Raw genomic sequence first — 18,157 nt, forward strand, 5'->3', positions numbered from 1 at the left:
ATTTGTTGAGGGAAATGTTACGTTGTAATTACAGTAAAACGTGTCTGTAACAATCAACATTGGGGCTAATCAGGTGGTCTTCTAGTATAGGTCGAACTGATATTTTCCTCCATTTATCGGTTGGACTGACAGTAACTCATTGCTGTAAGAATCTCAGTGAACCTATTTTTGTTGGTGATATATTTCTATAGGGGGAATGGAGCATTTTTCCATTTCAGTACCTGGGACCTAGGAATGATTGATACTGGGTGTTAATTGCAAGATAGAGCTTCTATAATACTACCTAGAAAGTACTGTTCGTGATATTAGCAAATTACATTCCTCTATCTATTATTTTAATGGGGGCATTAACATATTTATTTTAAGCAGATTAACATGTATGAATGCATTAAATGTTCGTTCACTAATATCATAAAACAGTCATTTCTAGGCTAATTTGTAACTTTGGAAAACCGTCTCTTTCTGCATCTTTTTGTTCTTTCTGCTGTGGTTAGCGTAGGTTGGAATGCCATTTGTCCCACTTTCACAACTATCCTTCTAGTTCCCCAGAGGAGCCATTTTGTAGTCTTTCTGCATGCCATATTATAAGCAGTTTACTGTTGCTCCTACCTCCTAGGAATTGATTGCAAACTACACATGCTGAGTCCCTGAAGGCAACTCGACAGTTCAGTTAGAATAGGGAAAGGAAAAGAAAATTGAGGGTGAGTCATACAAGTCTTCCATTATTCTGGAGCAGCAATGAGCAAAGAAAGCAGAGTGCTTCATTATGTTGCTAGCTAAGCTGAAAATAAGCCAGAGCACGACTAACTAAAACTAGTGAGTACCTTGACTATTTTGTGCAGTTTTTGTTAGCCAAGACATGAGAGAAACTTTTGAGCTGTGGAGGTGGCGCTGAGAAGAGCCACAAGTCTGATCTTTGGCATCAAAGCATTGAGTTGCAAGAAAAGACTGAAGAATCCAGGGCTCTGTAGCCTTGGAGGGAAGTGACTGAGAGGGAACTTAAAGAAGGTATTAAAGGCATAGATGAGATAAATCTAGAACACTACTTCAAGACAATAGAATAAGTTGGCATACACTAAAACTGGTGAAAGGACAACTTAAGACAGTTGTTGGGAAGACCTAATTTATGTGAAGAGTGAGCACTAGAAATGGCCTTCCAGGTAGTGTAGGGGAGGCAAAAACCTTGGATTCATTCAAGATACACTTGGATGTGGTGACAGGAGTGTAGGCTTTGTATTCTGGATGGATGAGCTAAGATGAGCCAAGTCACTCCTCTTATCTGTGTATCATAGAGTCATAGAGTCATAGAGTTTTACAGCACAGAAAGAGGCCCTTCGGCCCATCGTGTCCGCGCCGCCCATCCACCCCTGTCCTGTCTAATCCCATTTTCCAGCATTTGGTCCATAGCCTTGTATGCAATGGCATTTCAAGTGCTCATCCAAATGCTTCTTGAATGTTGTGAGGGTTCCTGCCTCTACCACCCTTTCAGGCAGTGAGTTCCAGATTCCAACCACCCTCTGGGTGAAAAAGTTCCTCCTCAAATCCCCTCTAAATCTCCTGCCCCTTACCCTGAATCTATGCCCCCTGGTTATTGACCCCCCTACTAAGGGGAAAAGTTCCTCTTTATCTACCCTATCTATGCCCCTCATCATTTTGTACACCTCAATCAGGTCCCCCCTCAGCCGCCTTTGCTCCAAGGAAAACAACCCCAGCCTGTTTAGTCTTTCTTCATAGCTGAGGCGCTCCATCCCAGGTAACATCCTGGTGAATCTTCTCTGCACCCTCTCCAAAGCAATCACATCCTTCCTATAGTGAGGCGACCAGAACTGCACACAGTACTCCAGCTGTGGCCTCACCAGCGTTTTGTACAGCTCCATCATAACCTCCCTGCTCTTATATTCTATGCCTCGGTTAATGAAGGCAAATATCCCATATGCCTTTTTAACCACCTTATCTACCTGTTCCGCTGCCTTCAGAGATCTATGTACATGTACACCAAGGTCCCTCTGACCCTCTGTACTTCCTAGGGCCCTACCACTCATTGTGTATTCCCTTGCCTTATTTGTCCGTCCAAAATGCATCACCTCGCACTTTTCAGGGTTAAATTCCATTTGCCACTTTTCCGCCCATCTGACCAACCCGTTTATATCGTCCTGTAGCCTGAGGCTTTCCTCCTCGCAATTTACCACCCCACCAATTTTTGTGTCATCTGCGAACTTACTGATCATACCTTTTACATTCTCATCCAAATCATTTATGTAGATCACAAACAACAAGGGACCCAGCACCGATCCCTGAGGTACCCCACTGGACACAGGCTTCCAGTCACAAAAGCATCCTTCGACCATCACCCTCTGCCTCCTGCCACTCAGCCAGTTTAGGATCCAACGTGCCAAGGCACCCTGGATCCCATGGGCTCTTACCTTCTTGACCAGTCTCCTATGCGGGACTTTGTCAAAAGCTTTACTGAAGTCCATGTAAACCACATCCACAGCATTTCCCTCATCCACCCCCCTAGTCACCCCCTCGAAAAATTCAATCAGATTTGTCAGAGATGATTTACCCTTGACAAAGCCATGCTGACTATCCCCGATTAATCCTTGCCTCTCCAAGTGGAGACTAATTTTGTCCCTCAGAACTTTTTCCAATAATTTCCCTACCACAGATGTTAGGCTCACTGGCCTGTAATTCCCTGGTTTATCCCTGCTACCCTTCTTGTATAATGGTACTACATTAGCTGTTCTCCAGTCCTCTGGTACATCCCCTGTGGCCAGAGAGGTTCTGAAAATTTGTGTCCGAGCCCCTGCAATCTCCTCCTTTGCCTCCCACAGCAGCCTGGGATACATCTCGTCCGGGCCTGGGGATTTATCCACTTTTTGGCCTGCTAAAACCGCTAGCACCTCCTCCCTCTCGATGCTAATATGTTCAAGTATGTCACAGTCCCCTTGCCCGATTTCTATGTCTGCATCGTCTCTCTCCATAGTGAACACAGATGCAAAAAATTCATTTAAAACCCCGCCTACATCATCTGGCTCTACACACAGATTGCCACTTTGGTCCCTAATGGGCCCTACCCTTTCCCTGGTTATCCTCTTGCCCTTAATATACTTATAAAACATCTTAGGATTTTCCTTTATTTTGCTCGCCAGTGTTATTTCATGGCCCCTCCTCGCCCTCCTAATTTCTTTTTTAAGTATGCCCCTGCACTTTTTATACTCCTCTAGGGCTTCTTCCGTCTTTAGTCTTTTGTAACTGCCAAAAGCCCCCCTTTTTATTTCTAATGCATTTTTGTATATCCCTTGTCATCCAAGGTTCCCTTTGCTTGTTGGTCCCACCCTTGACCTTTACAGGAACATGTTGGCGTTGTACTCTCTCTATTTCCCTTCTGAAAGTCTCCCACTGTCTTGATGTGGATTTTCCTATAAGTAGCTGCTCCCAGTCCACTTTGGCCAGATCCTGCCTTATCATATTAAAATCGGCCTTCCCCCAATTTAGAACCCTTATTTCCGGGCCGTCTTTGTCTTTTTCCATGACCACCTTAAATCTCACCGAATTATGGTCACTATCGCCAAAATGCTCTCCTACTGACACTTCCACCACTTGCCCGGCTACATTCCCCAGAATTAGGTCCAGTATCGCCCCCTCTCTTGTAGGACTTTCTACATGTTGGCTCAAAAAGCTCTCCTGGATGCACTTTAAGAATTCTGCACCCTCTAAGCCTTTCACACTCTGACTATCCCAATTTATATTGGGGAAGTTGAAATCCCCCACTATTATTACCCTATTATTTTCGCACTTTTCTGAGATTTGCCTACATATCTGTTCCTCTATCTCCCCCTGACTGTTTGGGGGCCTATAGTACACTCACAGCAAAGTGCTTGCCCCCTTTTTGTTTTTAAGTTCTACCCATATGGCCTCATTAGAGGAACCCGCTAATATATCATCCCTCCTTACAGCAGTAATTGACTCCTTAATTAATATTGCAACACCCCCTCCCCTTTTACACCCCCCTCTGTCTCGCCTGAAGATTCTATACCCCGGAATATTGAGCTGCCAGTCCTGACCCTCCCTCAACCATGTCTCCGTGATAGCAACAATATCGTACTCCCATGTGTTCAACAACAACTTCAGTTCGTCCACCTTATTTGCAAGACTCCTTGCATTAAAATAAATGCCTTCCAGCCCTGCCATATTCCCTTTTGCCTTCGCATATTTGCTCTGCCTTGTTTTTTTCTCTGTATTTGGCTGTAAATCACCCCCTGCTATAGCTCCACTCTGTACCCCATCCCCCTGCCAAGTTAGTTTAAACCCCCCCCAGCAGTGCTAGCATACCTCCCCGCAAGGATATTGGTTCCCCTCTGGTTCAGGTGTAAACCGTCCGACTTGTACAAGTCCCACCTTTCCCAGAAGCAGACCCAGTGATCCAGGAAACTAAAGCCCTCCCTCCTGCACCATCCCTTTAGCCACGCATTCATCTGTTCTATCTTCCCATTCCTATACTCACTAGCACGTGGCACCGGGAGTAATCCAGAGATTACAACCTTTGAGGTCCTGCTCTTTAATCCTTCACCTAGCTCCCTAAATTCTTGCTGCAGGACCTCATCCCTCTTTTTACCTATGTCGTTGGTACCAATGTGGACCACGACCTCTGGCTGTTCACCCTCCCCCTCCAGAATGCCCTGCAGCCGCTCAGTGATATCCTTGACCCTGGCACCAGGGAGGCAACAAACCATCCTGGATTCACGTCTACGGCCACAGAAACGCCTATCTGTTCTCCTTACTATAGAATCCCCTACCACTATTGCTCTCCCACTCTTTTTCCCCCCTTCCTGGGCAGCAGGAGCACCCCCAGTGCCAGGAAGTTGGCTGCTGCTGCCTTCCCCTGGTGAGTCATCCCCCTCAACAGTATCCAAAGCGGCATACCTGTTTGAGAGGGGAATGGTCACAGGGGTCTCCTGCACTACCTGCCTGCTTCTATTGCTCCTCCTGGTGGTCACCCATTTCCTATCTTCCTGTGCAGCCCTTCCCTGCGGTGTGACCAACTCACTAAACGTGTTATCCACGAACCTCTCAGCATCGTGAATGCTCAACAACCCATCCACCCGCAGCTCCAGCGCCTCAATGCGGTTTGCTAGTAGCTGCAGATGGATGCATCTCTGGCACACGTGGTCATCAGGGGCACCGGCAGTGTCCCTGAATTCCCACATAGAGCAAGAGGAGCATATCACGGGGCTGGGCTCACCTGGCATGACCTTCCCTTTACTTAATTTAAATTAATTTACTATCACCAATTAAAAATATCTCTAAGGCGCTTGTATAGTCTACCAACAGTCCCTGCTACACCAGAAAAGACCCTAGTAACTATAAACTACAGAGTTTAAGTTTAAAAAAGAGAAATACTCACCAACCAATCACTTACCTGCTCCCTGGTGACGTCACACTCTGATTACTTTTTACCTCTCTCCTCTGCTGTTGATTTGGTTCGCCTCTGCTGAACCCGCCGGTTTTAAGTGCCGCCGGTCGCGCTGCTGCTCTCCCACAGGTCCAAGCTCTCTGACCTCGCCTCTGCTGAACCCGCCGGTTTTAAGTGCCGCCGGTCGCGCTGCTGCTCTCCCACAGGTCCAAGCTCTCTGACCTCGCCTCTGCTGAACCTGCCGGTTTTAAGTGCCGCCGGTCGCGCTGCTGCTCTCCCATCATATGATTTCATTTCAGACTCCTTTCAAAGTGAGCGGAGGAAGGAAACCTTCAAACCCAATTTGAACCTATGGTGGTCTCCTAGGTGAATATTTCACTGTGCCATTTAAATGAGTTTGCTCTAGCTCTCATGCCTATTAAGGTGGATTTGAAGGAAAATAGGAACAGGAGCCTGTTCAGCCATTCAGTTAGACCAGGGCTGACCAGTACCTCAATTCCATTTACCCACCTTTGTTCCATACCATTTCCCAATAAAAATCTATCGCTCTCAACCGTAATAATTTCAGTTAACCCAGCATCCACAGTCTTTTGGTGGAGTGAGTTCTAGATTTTCACTACCCTTTGTGTAAAAAAAAAAAAAAAAGTTTCCTGAATTTGCTCGTAAATGGCCTAGCTCTACTTTTAAGGTGATGTCCTCTTGTTCTGGATTCCCCCGCCAGAGTAAATAGTTTCTCTGGGGGGAATTTTCCCAGCTCTGGGGAGGCAGGTATGGAGGCAGGACTGCTGGGAAAATGGCAGAAACTGGGAGTGGGTACCGACCCCGCTCTCAACCCACCGCCGTGCCATCTTCCCGGGAGGCAGATCCTTGAGTCGAGCAGGAACCCATCTCCTCGAGGCGGGAAGGAGATTAGAGCCAATTAACTGCCTGTTAGCAGATAGTTAACAGGCAGTTTTGAGGCTTTCCCCATTTTACACTTGCAATTGCGGGCTTCCCGACGGCTGCGAACCTCGCCAAAGTCAGCAAGGCGAGCAGTGGGTCTGCGGGGGTGAGAGGGGTCGAAATGTCAGCTGTAGAGGTGAGTGATGGACGCAAGTGTGGACAGGTAAGTATGAGAGGTGAGTGTAAAGTGTTGGAAAAAGTTTCCTTACCTTTGCTTCTTTCTGCAGGCTTCAACCTTTGAGGATCCGGAGGTACCTCATCTCAACGGCAGAGATGACAATGGCTGCCAGCCATCTGCTTTCTACTGAGGAGAGAGGTCTTGGTGAGCCTGTGTGCAAGGGCTCACCTTAGAACAGAGATTGTCAGTGTTTGACAGCTTCTCAAAGCTATCAAATGATGACAATTCATCTGTCAAAAAATGTTCGACAGATGACGTCATATGCTGACGTCATCTGTCACCGGCTTTCCCTTAATTGGCCGGTAAGCCTGCAGGGCAGGCTTACCAAGGCCAATCAAGGGAAAATAGCATGGGTTGGTCAGATGTCACTGGGGGGCGGGGCTGAAACCCGGAAACCAGAAGTCCCGCCTCCAGCACGTCTTCATTGAGAAAATCCAGCCCATATCTAACCTATCAAATTTCTTTCATTTTAAACACCTTGAATCGATCACCCATCAATCTTCTATACTCGAGAGAATATAAGTTACATTGATGCATCCTGTCCTCATAATTTAACCCTTTAAGCCCTGGAATCGTTCTGGTGAAACTACGCTGTACTATTTCCAAGGCCAATATATTTTGAGGTTCGATGCCCAAAACTGAATGCAGTAATCCAGATGGGGTCTGACCTAGGTTCTGTACAACTGAAGTATAACTTCCTCCATTTTATATTGCAACCTCATTGAGGTAAAGATGAAGGGGGAAAAATTTGGTTGCTTTGCGCCTCCCATTAGCGTCCTAAGAGGAACGACGATATATGCCCATGTCTGGATGGTATGTGACTTTGAAGAGAAATTGGAGGTGTTGATATTCTTGTCCTTCTAGGTTTAGGAGGTCACGGGTTTGGGAGTTAGTACTGAGGCAGTCTTGGTGAGTAACTGCAATGCATCTTGTATATAGTGTGCACTGCATACACAGTATACCGATGGTGGAGGGAGTGGATGTTTTAAGACAGTGGATGGGGTGCCGATCAAGTGGACTGCTTTGTCCTGGATAATGTCGAACTTCTTTAAGATTGTTGGGCTTGCACCCATCCAGGCAAGTGGAAAGTATTCCATCACACTCCTGACTTGTGCCTTGGGGAATCAGGAGGTGAGCCATTTGCCACAGAATACCCAGCCTCTGATGCTCTGCTTACATGGACTTGTGTGCCTGAAACCAAAACTGTGCTGTAAGTGTAATTGGGGTACACGGGTTTCCAGATGCCCAAATATTTCCAAGGTCTCAAATTTGGTAGGCATCCACCACTGAAACCAGGTATTTATCCTTTTAGAACCATAGAGGTTTACAACCTAGAAGGAGGCCATTTAGCCCATAACATCTGTGCCGGCTCTTCAATCCAAATTTACTCCCACTGTCCCACTCTCTCCCCATAGTCCTGTACTTTCATCTGCTTCAATATTTATCCAGCTTTCCCTTAAAAAGTGCAATGGATTCTGCCTCAACCACTTCCTGAGGCAAAGCATTCCATGCTCCAACAACCTGCTGCACAAAGAAATTTCTCCTAACCTCTCTTCTCACTCACTAGCCATTTTAAATTAATCATGCTTTGCAACTGACTCTCCCACCAGAGGAAGTGGTCTTCCCTATTTACTCCAACAAAACTCTTGGAATAGACCAGAGGCCATGAGCGCTGTAAGCATATAATCTGAGGGAGATTAATGAATGTACAGTAAAATGATTTACAAAAAAGTGAAGTTATTTGGAGGCAGTCATGGATATAAAGGAGCAACAGAGTGGAAGAGAGGACAGAGCCTTTGGGAAGCGCTGAGTTAATGCCAAAGAGTCAGAAGGTGAACCATCAACTACAGGAGATGCATTGATTTGAGAAGAAACTACCGTAGATAGACATGAAGATGGCTTTGGTTGGAGGCCATATGATGGTAAGTGTTTTAGAAGTGCACAGTGCAAGGACTTACATTTGTCGGAGGCAATGACTGATTATTGGCCAAAATGTTCAGAGTTCCTGATTTTCATAATGTAGTTCACTAGTAGAATGGCCATACTGAAAACCATAGCGGTGATCATGAATTAGGCCAGAACTTTCAAGACGGTGGCTAATTTGAGTTAACCATTGCCTCTTTAGAAATTAGCAATATAAGGACATTAATAGCTGGAAAGGTAAGAGCTATTGCCTTTCTTAAAGATGGGAAATACACAAGCAAATTTTCAAAAAGAAAAGTACCATGGGATCTTTTACATCCTCGTAAATAGGCAGGCAGGACCTCAGTTTAGCATGCCATCCAAAAGATATTAGGGTGAAGTATTGTTGTTGGCAATTTGAGATGAAGAATTTGAATATCAAACAATCAATATTGGTTTCAGTGTGATCTTTCTCTTTCCCTCCCCAACCCCACCCCATAAGCATATTGTTATCAATACACTAAAAAAAATGTTTTAATTTGTTTATGTGATATGGGTGTCACTGGCAAGGCCAGCATTTATTGCCCATCGCTAATTGCTCTTGAGAAGGTGATGGTGAGCTGCCTTCTTGAATCGCTGCAGTCCATGTGGTGAAGGTACTCCCACAGTGCTGTTACGTAGGGAGTTCCAGGATTTTGACCCAGCGACGATGAAGGATCGGCGATATACTTCTAAGTCAGGATGGTGTGTGACTTAGAGGTGGTGGTATTCCCATGCGCCTGCTGTTCTTGTCCTTCCAGGTGGAAGAGTTTGCGGGTTTGGGAGATGCTGCCGAAGAAGCCTTGGCAAGTTGCTGCAGTGCATCTTGTAGATGGTACACACTGCAGCCACGGTACACCAGTGGTGGAGGAAGTGAATATTTAAGGTGGTGGATGGGGTGCCAATCAAGCAGGCTGCTTTGTTCTGGATGGTGTCGAGTTCTTAAGTGTTGTTGGAGCTGCACTCATCCAGGCAAGTGGAAAGTATTCCATCACACTCCTGACTTGTGCCTTGTAGATGTGGAAAGGCTTTGGGGTGTCAGGAGGTGAGACACTCGCCACAGAATACCCAGCCTCTTGTTAAGTCTGTGTGTTCTAGTTATTGTTAATAAGAATCACTGCACACAGACCACGAGTAAATTCAACAGGTCTTTACTAGTCGGAGGTCAGGCTGAACTGCCCAATAAATCATTACACAGCACTTATATACCGGTGTGGTCACCACCAGTATTACAGTATACAGCAGCCAAGATAAAGTAGTGCATCTCTTAAAATAGTTCTCTTAAAGGTGGAACGGTTACATACACCACAATCCTCCCTTTTTAGCTTAACAGTATATATTCCCCATTAAACATAACATAATAACATATATACACAACTTCATGTAAAAACAGTTCACAGATTCAGTCTCTGAGGAGGCCTCCTGATCCGAGACGGATAACGCCTTTCAGGGGTCTCTGGTTCTCGTTGCTGGGGTGACTCATCTAGTTGATCCCCTATGGATAGGACATCATTATCAGGTATATTCACTTCTGAGGTAGATGCTTCAGGTTCACTAACTTCCTCCACGGTTGTCTCAGTCGTAACCATGGGCTCGACCCTTGTTCTCGATCCCACCAGTTGGTCAGCATGACGTCGCATTACATTTTCACCAACATCTACCGTGTACATCAGGGGTCCTTGTCTGGCCCGAATTGTTCCAGATTGCCATTTCTCGTTTTTATAGTCCCTGGCTAACACCGGTTGTCCTATTTCAAAACTCCGAGTGGGCTTGTTATTGATATGCTGGAACTGTTTGTTTTCGACTTCCCTCCGCACATTTGGTTTTAACAAGTCCAACCTGGACCGCAACCTCCTGTTATCAGGATATCGTCCAAGTAACATTGAGTGCTTGGAATTCCCTGTAATACCTGCTCCATGGCCCTCTGCCAAATTGCTGGAGCCGAAGCCACTCCAAAAACCAGTCTATTATATCGATACAAGCCTCTGTGCGTGTTGATTGTGAGATACTGGTGCGACTCTTCCTCAACTTCCATCTGTAAGTACGCTTGCGCCAGGTCTATCTTGGTGAAGTGTTTCCCGCCAGACAATGAAGCAAAGATATCCTCAATCCGCGGAAGCGGATATTGCACCATGTGAAGCACCGGATTAACCGTGATCTTGAAGTCTCCACAGATGCGGACCTTCCCCGGTTCCCCTGGCTTGTTACTCGATGAACGCTTCATGACGGGAACAATGGGCGTGGCCCACTCACTCCAGTCCACCTTAGACAGTACTCCTGAACGTTCTAGCCCTTCCAGCTCCGCTTCCACAGCAGGTCGTATCGCATAAGGTACCGGTCTGGCTTTGAAAAATTTGGGTTTGCATGTTCTGCAATCTTGATTTTTGCCGTAATTCCTCTGTGTTCCCAGTCCCTGTTGGAACACCTCTTTAACCTCATCCAATATTCTGGACAATCGTTCAGGTTTGACATCTTTTTTTCCGGAATCTACCGTTATTGCTTTTAGGGAGTGCCAGTCCATATTTATTTTCCTGATCCACTCCCGTCCCAGAAGTGGTGGACCTCCCTCAGGTAGTACATATAAGTCCATTCCTTGGTGTTCTTTGCCCTTGTGTACCACCTTGACTTTTATCTTTCCGATGGGGTATACTCTTTGCCCCGTGTATGTCTGCAATACTATCTCCGTATCCCGTAGGTGAATATGTGTGAATAACCTTTTGTAATCTTGCTTATTCATGACCGTCAACGCCGATCCGGTGTCCAATTCCATCTTCACTTGGACTCCTGCTATCTGAAGTGTGACCCAGATAGTTTGTAGGTCAGCTTCCTTACTCACATTGTGCATTCTCAGACTACCCAGTTCCTTGCTGTTGGAGTCTGAATCCGAATTCTGTTCATCCGAACTCTTCTCAGCCACCTTATGTACCTTTCTGCACTTTTCCTGCGGTGACTTTTTGTTGCTGGTCTTCTTCCTGACCGGCATACTTTAGTTATGTGACCAAGCTTGCCACATTTTCTACATTCCTGATTTTTAAACCAGCATTGGTTCTGATCGTGTGTTGTCTTTCCACAACGATAACATTTCGCTGTACCCAAAGCCATTTGATCTACGCTGAGTACTGCTGCCTTCAGCTGCATTTCCGCAGTGCCTCTCGCTGCGGCTTCGTGCGATGCTGCAATAGTGACAGCCTTATCAAGTGTAAGATCATTCTCTTCAAGCAGCCGCTTTTGTGTTCCTTCTTTCGACAATCCACACACGAATTTGTCTCTCAGTGCCTCTGTCAGTCTTTCCCCAAACTGACAGTATTTCGCTAGCTTACGCAGTTCAATTAAATACGCCACGTTGCTTTCCTCTTTCAGTTGCGTTCTCGCATAAAATTTAAATCGTTTCGCTAACATCAGCGGTGTGGGGTTCAAATGATTTCTCAGGACAGCAACAATATTAGCGAAAGCCTGATCCGCCGGTTTAGCTGGTGATAGAAGATGCTTCAATAGCCCGTATGTCTTCGCACCCATTGAGTTTAGTAAGGTTAGTGCTTTATCTTCATCTGATATTTTATTTGCCTTACAATAAATCTCTATGCGTTCTACATACGTGGCCCAATCTTCAACATCGGGATCGAAATCGTTGATGTTACCACGCTTAGGCATCCTCGCAATCTTCTTGAGAAACAAAAAGAATTTTTTTTTTTTTTTCAGAATGGCGGTTTCCCGCGCTTGTCTTCTTCCCCCGCCTACGAAAATGGCGGCTTCCCGCGTTTGCCTTTCTCCCCCGCTGGCTGTAATGGCGATTGCCGTATTGCTGCATTCGCCCTCCCCAGCGGTTCTCAAATCGTGCCTCCCAGCCCCTCTTGCAGTCCGGTCCTTTCCCCCGGCTGCGGCTGAGTTCTCCGCGTTTTTTTTATTTTTTATTTCCTCGCGGCCTCGATAGCTGCCCGGCCTTTTTCCCCGGTCGCGGTCGAGCTCTCTCTCGACGCTGTTGCGTCTCCCAGCCCGCTTGCAGCCCGGTCTTTTACACCGGCTGTGTTTGCATTCACCGCGGCTCCCGTGCCTTACGCTGCCCCAGTCTCAGCGCCTCTGGCCCCGACTTCTGTCCGGCTCTTTTCCCCGGCCGTGGTCGAGTTCTCCACCCTTATATCCTTCGTTTTTCCCTCCCCTACTTCACAGCCAACGTGGCCGACTTGCTGCTCGTCGCTGATCGGCTTACCCACCACCGTGATAGAAGGGATGATCACTGCCTGTTGCTGATGGAAGGCTTCGTGTCAGGATTCTTCCTTGCTATTCAGATCCGAGTCTTTTCTCAGCAGGATGATGAGGGCGGATGCCTCTTCTCGACGCCCGTTAAACTGCCTTGGATATATCTCTGCCGCAGGGTAAGATCGTCATCGTCGCCACTGTTAAGTCTGTGTGTTCTAGTTATTGTTAATAAGAATCACTGCACACAGACCACAAGAGTAAATTCAACAGGTCTTTACTAGTCGGAGGTCAGGCTGAACTGCCCAATAAATCATTACACAGCACTTATATACCGGTGTGGTCACCACCGGTATTACAGTATACAGCAGCCAAGATAAAGTAGTGCATCTCTTAAAATAGTTCTCTTAAAGGTGGAACGGTTACATACACCACACCTCTGACCTGCTCTTGTCGCCACAGTATTTATGTGCTGGTGCAATTAAGTTTCTGGTCAATGGTGACCCCCAGGATGTTGATGGTGGGGGATTCGGTGATGGTAATGCCACTGAATGTCAAGGGGAGGTGGTTAGACTCTCGCTTGTTGGAGATAGTCATTGCTTGGCACTTGTGTGCCACAAATATTACCTGCCACTTAGCAGCCCAAGCTTGAATGTCGTCCAGGTCTTGTTGCATGCGGGCATGGACTACTTCATTATCTGAGGAGTAGTAAATGGCACTGAACACTGTGCAGTGATCAGCGAACATCCCCATTTCTGACCTTATGTTGGAGGGAAGGTCATTGATGAAGCAGCTGAAGATGGTTGGGCCTAGGACACTGCCCTGAGGAACTCCTGCAGCGATGTCCTGGGGCTGTGATGATTGACCTTCAACCACCACAACCATCTCCCTTTGTGCTAGGTATGACTCCAGCTAGTAAAGCGTTTCCCCCCCCCCCCCCCGCCCCCCGATTCCCATTGTCTTCAGTTTTACTAGGGCTCCTTGATGCCACACTCAGTCAAATTCTGCCTTCATGTCAAGGGCAGTCACTCTCACCTCACCTCTGGAATTCAGTTCCTTTGTCCATGTTTGCACCAAGGCTGCAATGAGGCCGGGAGCCGAGTGGTCTTGGCGGAACCCAAACTGGGCACCAGTGAGCAGGTTATTGGTGAGTAAGTGGCGCTTGATAGCACTGTCGATGACACCTTCCAACACTTTGATGATGATGATTGAGAGTAGACTGATGGGGCGATAATTGGCTGGATTGGATTAGTCCTGCTTTTTGTGGACAGGACCTACCTGGGCAGTTTTCTACATTGTCAAGTAGATGCCAGTGTTATCGCTGTACTGGAACAGCTTGGCTAGCAGCGTGGCTAGCTCTGGAGCACAAGTCTTCAGCACGACAGCCGGGATGTTGTCGGGGCCCATAGCCTTTGCTGTGTCCAGTGCACTCACCCTTTTCTTGATATCACGTGGAGTGAATCGAATTGGCTGAAGACTGGCTTCTGTGATGGTGGGGACCTCAGGAGGAGGCCGATATGGATCATCCACTTGGCACTTCTGGCTGAAGATGGTTGCAAACGCTTCAGCCTTGTCTTTTGCACTCACGTACTGGGCTCCACCATCATTGAGGATGAGGATATTCATGGAGCCTCCTCCTCCCGTTAGTTGTTTAATGGTCCACCACCATTCACGACTGGATGTGGCAGGACTGCAGAGCTTTGATCTGATCCGTTGATTGTGGGATCGCTTAGCTCTGTGTATAGCATGCTGCTTCCGCTGTTTAGCATGCATGTAGTCCTGTGTTGCAGCTTCCCCAGATTAGCACCTCATTTTTAGATACGCCTGGTACTGCTCCTGGCATGCTCTTCTACACTCCTTATTGAACCAGGGTTGGTCCCCTGGCTTGATTGAAATGGTTGAGTGAGGGATATGCCTGGTCATGAGGTTACAGATTGTGGTGGAATACAATTCTGCTGCTGCTGATGGCCCACTGCGCCTAATGGATGCCCAGTTTTGAGCTGCTAGTTCTATTCTGAATCTATCTTAATTAGCATGTGGTAGTGCCACACAACACGATGGAGGGTGTCCTCAGTGTGAAGACTTCGTCTCCACAATGACTGTGGTCACTGCTACCAATGCTGTCATGGACAGATGCATCTGCGACAGGTAGATTGGTGAGGATGAGGTCAAGTAGGTTTTTCCCTCGTGTTGGTTCTCTCACCACCAGTCACAGGCCCAGACTGGCAGCTATTTCCTTCAGGACTCGGCCAGCTTGGTCAGTAGTGGTGCTACCGAGCCACTCTTGGTGATGGACATTGAAGGCCCCCACCCAGATTACATTCTGTGCCCTTGCTACTCTCAGTGCTTCTTCCAAGTGGTGTTCAACATGGCAGAGTACTGATTCATCAGCTGAGGGAGGGCAGTAGGTTGTAATCAGCAGGTGGTTTCCTTGCCCATGCTTGACCTGAAGCTATGAGACTTCATGGGGTCCGGTGTCAATGTTGAGGACTCCCAGGGCCACTCCTTCCCGACTGTATACCATTGTGCCGCCACCCCTGGTGGGTCTGTCCTGCCGGTGGGACAGGACATACCCAGGGATGGTGATGGAGGAGTTTGGGACATTGGCTGAAAGGTATGATTCTATGAGTAAATACATCCAATGACAAAACACTAAATGCACGTATTGATAAAACTTATGTTCAGTTAAAAACCTGTACTATATGAAACTGAAAAATGGCTTTGTGGTCGATGGGTTGTTATATCTTTTGTAGTATATTTTCTGATATCAGCAATAAAAGCTTATGCAGTGCCTAAAGCTCTCTCACTTTTTATTTTTGTGTTTTCAATCTGTTAATTTTTAATTTTTTATGGGCGAGTGTGATTAATTCAGTCCATCTATAGACATGTAAAGTGTTTATCAAAATACAGACAATATTCAACTGAATCTGCTGTAATCCAAAGCTGGGAATAAAATAGATAACTGCATGAAGTTATTGATCCTGCAAATATTATTTGTTTGATGTTGGTTAAAAGTGTATTGATATTATGTATGACTATTGCCAATATGAATAAAATTTTAATGTTATATTAAACTAAAACAGAAGGTTATTAATACATTTCCAATGACAATAATTGCAGGCCAACATTCTAGATTCATAGTGCTTTACAGATTAGTACATCTCTGTGCCAAAAAAAATGAGGAAGGGAGAGAGAAAAATAGGAAAGGGGCTGGTAAATGACTCACTGTGGAACTGTGACGTGCTGCTGGACAGGACACTATGTGCATACAGATGAGTCCCTGATGTTCCCTTCCAACAAAAATCAGTCATTCAGGACAAGGAAAGCATTTCTCAAAGTCACATATGCAACCGTCCCAATGTTAATAATGTCCTCTTTTTTCCTACCAGATCACAATTCCATTAGGTATTTTTAGTAATTATCCGGAGATAAAAGAGGTGGTGTGGCTTTACAACAAGGTCAGTATGCAATTCCTGCATTAGTCCTTCTGATAGCAGCATTCTGCTCATAGTTAGATGCATTTTTGTTGTATTTTGCTGTTCCTCTTTGCTTTTTAGTAAAGTGGTTAGAATATTTGATGATTTTGGGGTAAGTGTTTTTTCCTATGTGCTTACAATTTTCACTAACCATTTCTTTTTGTAAAAACAAGGCAATACAATCAGTTGAGGGTAATACGATTTATAATTTTATGCCTGAGAATCTGTATCTGTACATGGAAAAATACATTAATATAAATGCCTGAAGAATTCAAATTGAATACTGCATTTAGCCTCATGTTTGTGCCTTACATTTAGCAGTTAATATTTCCATCACTAACCAGGTTGGTTTCAAGTTTAATTAGAATCTGTTTCAGTGAATGCATTAGTGAATATGCTGTGCTTGTATAATACAAAGAGGGTAATAAAAGATGATCTCCTGCTGTATGTTTTGAAGTTACACTGCAGTGGCTGAATTGGAAAACATTTACCATAAAGTCTGGAGTATAAAAGACACATGTTTTCTTGTGCTTGTGATGTTTCAAAGCAAAAGGCCCTGGAGGATCTAAAAAAAATTTATTTGAAACCTAACTTATCAAACCAGTATTTAAGTCCTTACTGACCATTTTCATTATAATATTGTAATCTTCCTCTGTCCCTATCATTATGACAAGAATAGCCTAACAGTGCAGTATTTTATGTGCTGTTGCTATTTTTACAATTTTCTGTGTCAAAGAATATGTGAGATGTTTGATTATAGCCAAGAGGCTTGCATTACTGACATGGTTTGAAGTCAATGTAGGTCGATGAATAAAAATCATAGAAGTATACACCCTCCTCCAAATAGACTACAATAGTGAAGTCCTATATGGAATTGGAGATCTGGTAAATGCCGAAAGGTAAAATTTAAGATTAATGTAAAGATAGCAATTTTTTTTACAGCAGCATTCAGAAAATAAGTCAAATTCATATTTTTATTTATAATTTAAGATATTATTTTAGATAGCCACATCAAAAGAAAGTGGTAGCATTCACACAGATGGTCAAATGCCTAATCCCTAGCTGTCTTGTTCAGTGGGGTAGAAGGGGAGGGAGTGCGTCAGATCACTAGCAGTCTGCGAGTGTTTGCGTGTATGAGTGGGGTTAAGTTAAGTTATAATGTATATAATCTCAAGAGTTCTTGGTTTTGGAAGGAGAAGAGAACTTAGTGGGTTGTGGGATACATGATCAGTCCTTTGTGGCTTTGTGAAGTATGCCTTCCATTTTTGGAGTTGCCCCTTTAAAATAGAAACTTTTTGGATTTCTGCCAAATTGCAGTTCCTCTTAAGTTCAATGTGATATTAAATGTTTCTGGCAAATATTCTACCAAATCTGTACCAAATTTAGCCTTGTACGGATCATCAAATATATAAATAGGAAAAGCAACTGTGAAATGTTTATGAATTAAAATAATTTTGTTCCCTTCTTTCACCCCCATCATAACAGTTTCTGTCTTTCAGCAATGGATTCCATCTCCATCATGAGGAATGCGAAAGATGTCAGTGAGACCTTCTTACCAAATGGCATGAGTGGCTTTAAGGAAGCATCCAAGTCCGCCATAGGGATTTTAGGAAGTGGAGATTTCGCCAAATCATTGGCGATCAGATTAATCCGATCTGGGTACTCTGTTGTAATAGGAAGCAGAAGCCCCAAACGAGCTGTTGGGTTCTTCCCTCCTCTTGCTGATATCATGCATCAGGAGGATGCTGTTACGAAAACCAATCTCATATTTGTTGCTATACATCGAGAGCACTATGCCTCCTTGTGGGACCTCAAGCACTTACTGGTAGGCAAAATCCTTGTGGATGTGAGTAACAATGTGCGAATAAACCAGTACCCAGAAGCCAATGCAGAATATCTTGCTTCACTATTCCCAGATTCCATGGTGGTAAAAGGCTTTAATGTAATATCTGCCTGGGCGCTGCAGTCTGGTCCAAAGGATGCTAACCGACAGGTAGGAAGGAATGTGTTATA

General features: G+C 45.3%; 1 protein-coding gene across 4 annotated transcripts in view; it reads left to right on the plus strand.

Annotated features, from left to right (window-relative positions):
* The window catches only part of steap2 (STEAP family member 2, metalloreductase), a 116,449-nt gene that overhangs the window by 28,279 nt on the left and 70,013 nt on the right, over positions 1-18,157 (plus strand). For 2 of the 4 annotated variants that reach the window (XM_085987883.1, XM_085987882.1), the window contains exons 2-3: positions 16,058-16,126; positions 17,644-18,137. In XM_085987883.1, the coding sequence (XP_085844009.1) occupies positions 17,646-18,137 (492 nt within the window). In that variant the 5' untranslated portion in view covers positions 16,058-16,126; positions 17,644-17,645. Of the gene's footprint in view, positions 1-15,513; positions 16,127-17,629; positions 18,138-18,157 lie in introns of those variants that run through there. The other 2 variants (XM_085987884.1, XM_085987881.1) reach the window with 2 other exon arrangements.

This window comes from Somniosus microcephalus, chromosome 5, assembly GCF_052327205.1.
Source record: "Somniosus microcephalus isolate GS21.2 chromosome 5, FLI_Smic_1.0, whole genome shotgun sequence".
NCBI classification, from domain to species: Eukaryota; Metazoa; Chordata; class Chondrichthyes; order Squaliformes; family Somniosidae; genus Somniosus; species Somniosus microcephalus.